This window comes from Sinocyclocheilus rhinocerous, unplaced genomic scaffold (assembly GCF_001515625.1).
Source record: "Sinocyclocheilus rhinocerous isolate Xijiao unplaced genomic scaffold, SAMN03320098_v1.1 scaffold1371, whole genome shotgun sequence".
Classification (NCBI taxonomy): Eukaryota; Metazoa; Chordata; class Actinopteri; order Cypriniformes; family Cyprinidae; genus Sinocyclocheilus; species Sinocyclocheilus rhinocerous.
This window is the reverse complement of record NW_015637531.1, coordinates 348453-349710: the sequence shown is the minus strand read 5'-3', so window position 1 is coordinate 349710 and position 1258 is coordinate 348453. Positions and strand designations below refer to the sequence as shown.

Sequence of the window (1258 nt, the reverse complement as noted above, 5' to 3'; positions counted from 1 at the left end):
GTTTCCTTAACAACACCATGAATGTGTTTGTGTACTCACTGCGCACATCAGGCATGCTCCGTGTGTCATCATCACGGTGCCCTAAAGAAACAAAGGACAATAACGTGAGTCTCGTGCAAATGAGAACACAAGGGCATTCCTGCATATTTAACTCATTTATCAGGCATTTTGAACAAATGAAATATTTGAGTAATTGGTTGTTGCACATAATACCACAGCAAAACTAATAAGAACAAATATATTGAACCTACAAAATGGTAAATATAGAACATTAACAGTTTTACAGCTGTAAACTAGACATTTGACACCTTTTTCCTTGGGGTGAAAAATCTACACCTCCATTTGTGCAATCAACCAAGGTTTCTAATTTTTCTGTTTAACATGTCCTGCTGTGCAAGTCTATAAACAATATCAGCAAGTTAGACAGTGCCCCAGACACAGCATGTGACCCAGATATGGCCTCAGCACTTGGGACACAGCCTCTAGACAAAGTTCTTTGAATTCAAATGACTGATTGTCACAGATCAAGCCGGAGACAATAGGTTAGTGAATGAATGGCAGGTTTATTGACAGGTAAGGTTTAGGCAGAATGACTGAAGCCATGACTGGTGAGTATCCAATACGGATGACAGTTCAATGAGTCTTAGCTGTGTCCTGATGTATGGTTCCTTTGTAGGTGCGCGGAGGGTTCGGGATCCAGGAGCGGAGGAGAATAACGGATTTAGATCTTCGGGGAACTAGAGGTAAGGATAAACAGGTAAATAGCATATAGGGAGTCTGGTAGGGTTCAGAGTAGTGAACGGTAGACCGGACGATGAGTGACTGTGAGGAGCATGTTCATGAAGGTGGCTTGATTGGAGACGGCAGGTGCAGGTGATCAGAATACAGGTGAGTGTGATTTGGTGTGAGTGGTGATCATGACTGAAAACAGGTGTAAGCCGGGGAGGATTCTGGGACATGGAGTCCAGAGCTGGTGACTGGTGACAGAGACTCCCTGACATTACCTCCCCCTCCAGAAAGGCACGTCCCGCGCCGTAACATATCCACCAGGGAGGGGGGTGGTGCCCCGGAGGCTGGTGCAGGACTGGAACTGGGCCGAGACAAGGAGAGCCTCCAGGGTCGATCAGGGGGTTCAGGGGGCCATGGTGGAGCAGGCAGTTCAGGGGGCCATGGTGAAGCAGGCAGACCAGGAAGCCATAGCAGATCAGGCAGACTAGGAAGCCATGGCGGATCAGGCAGACTAGGAAGCCATGGCAGA

General features: G+C 47.5%; 1 protein-coding gene across 1 annotated transcript in view; it reads right to left on the bottom strand.

Annotated features, from left to right (window-relative positions):
• The window catches only part of LOC107748919 (melanophilin-like), a gene marked incomplete at its 3' end in the record, with an annotated part of 13244 nt that overhangs the window by 6894 nt on the left and 5092 nt on the right, over positions 1 to 1258 (bottom strand). The window contains exon 6 of the mRNA XM_016563926.1: positions 17 to 81. Coding sequence (XP_016419412.1) covers positions 17 to 81 — 65 coding nt within the window. The remainder of the gene's footprint in view (positions 1 to 16; positions 82 to 1258) is intronic.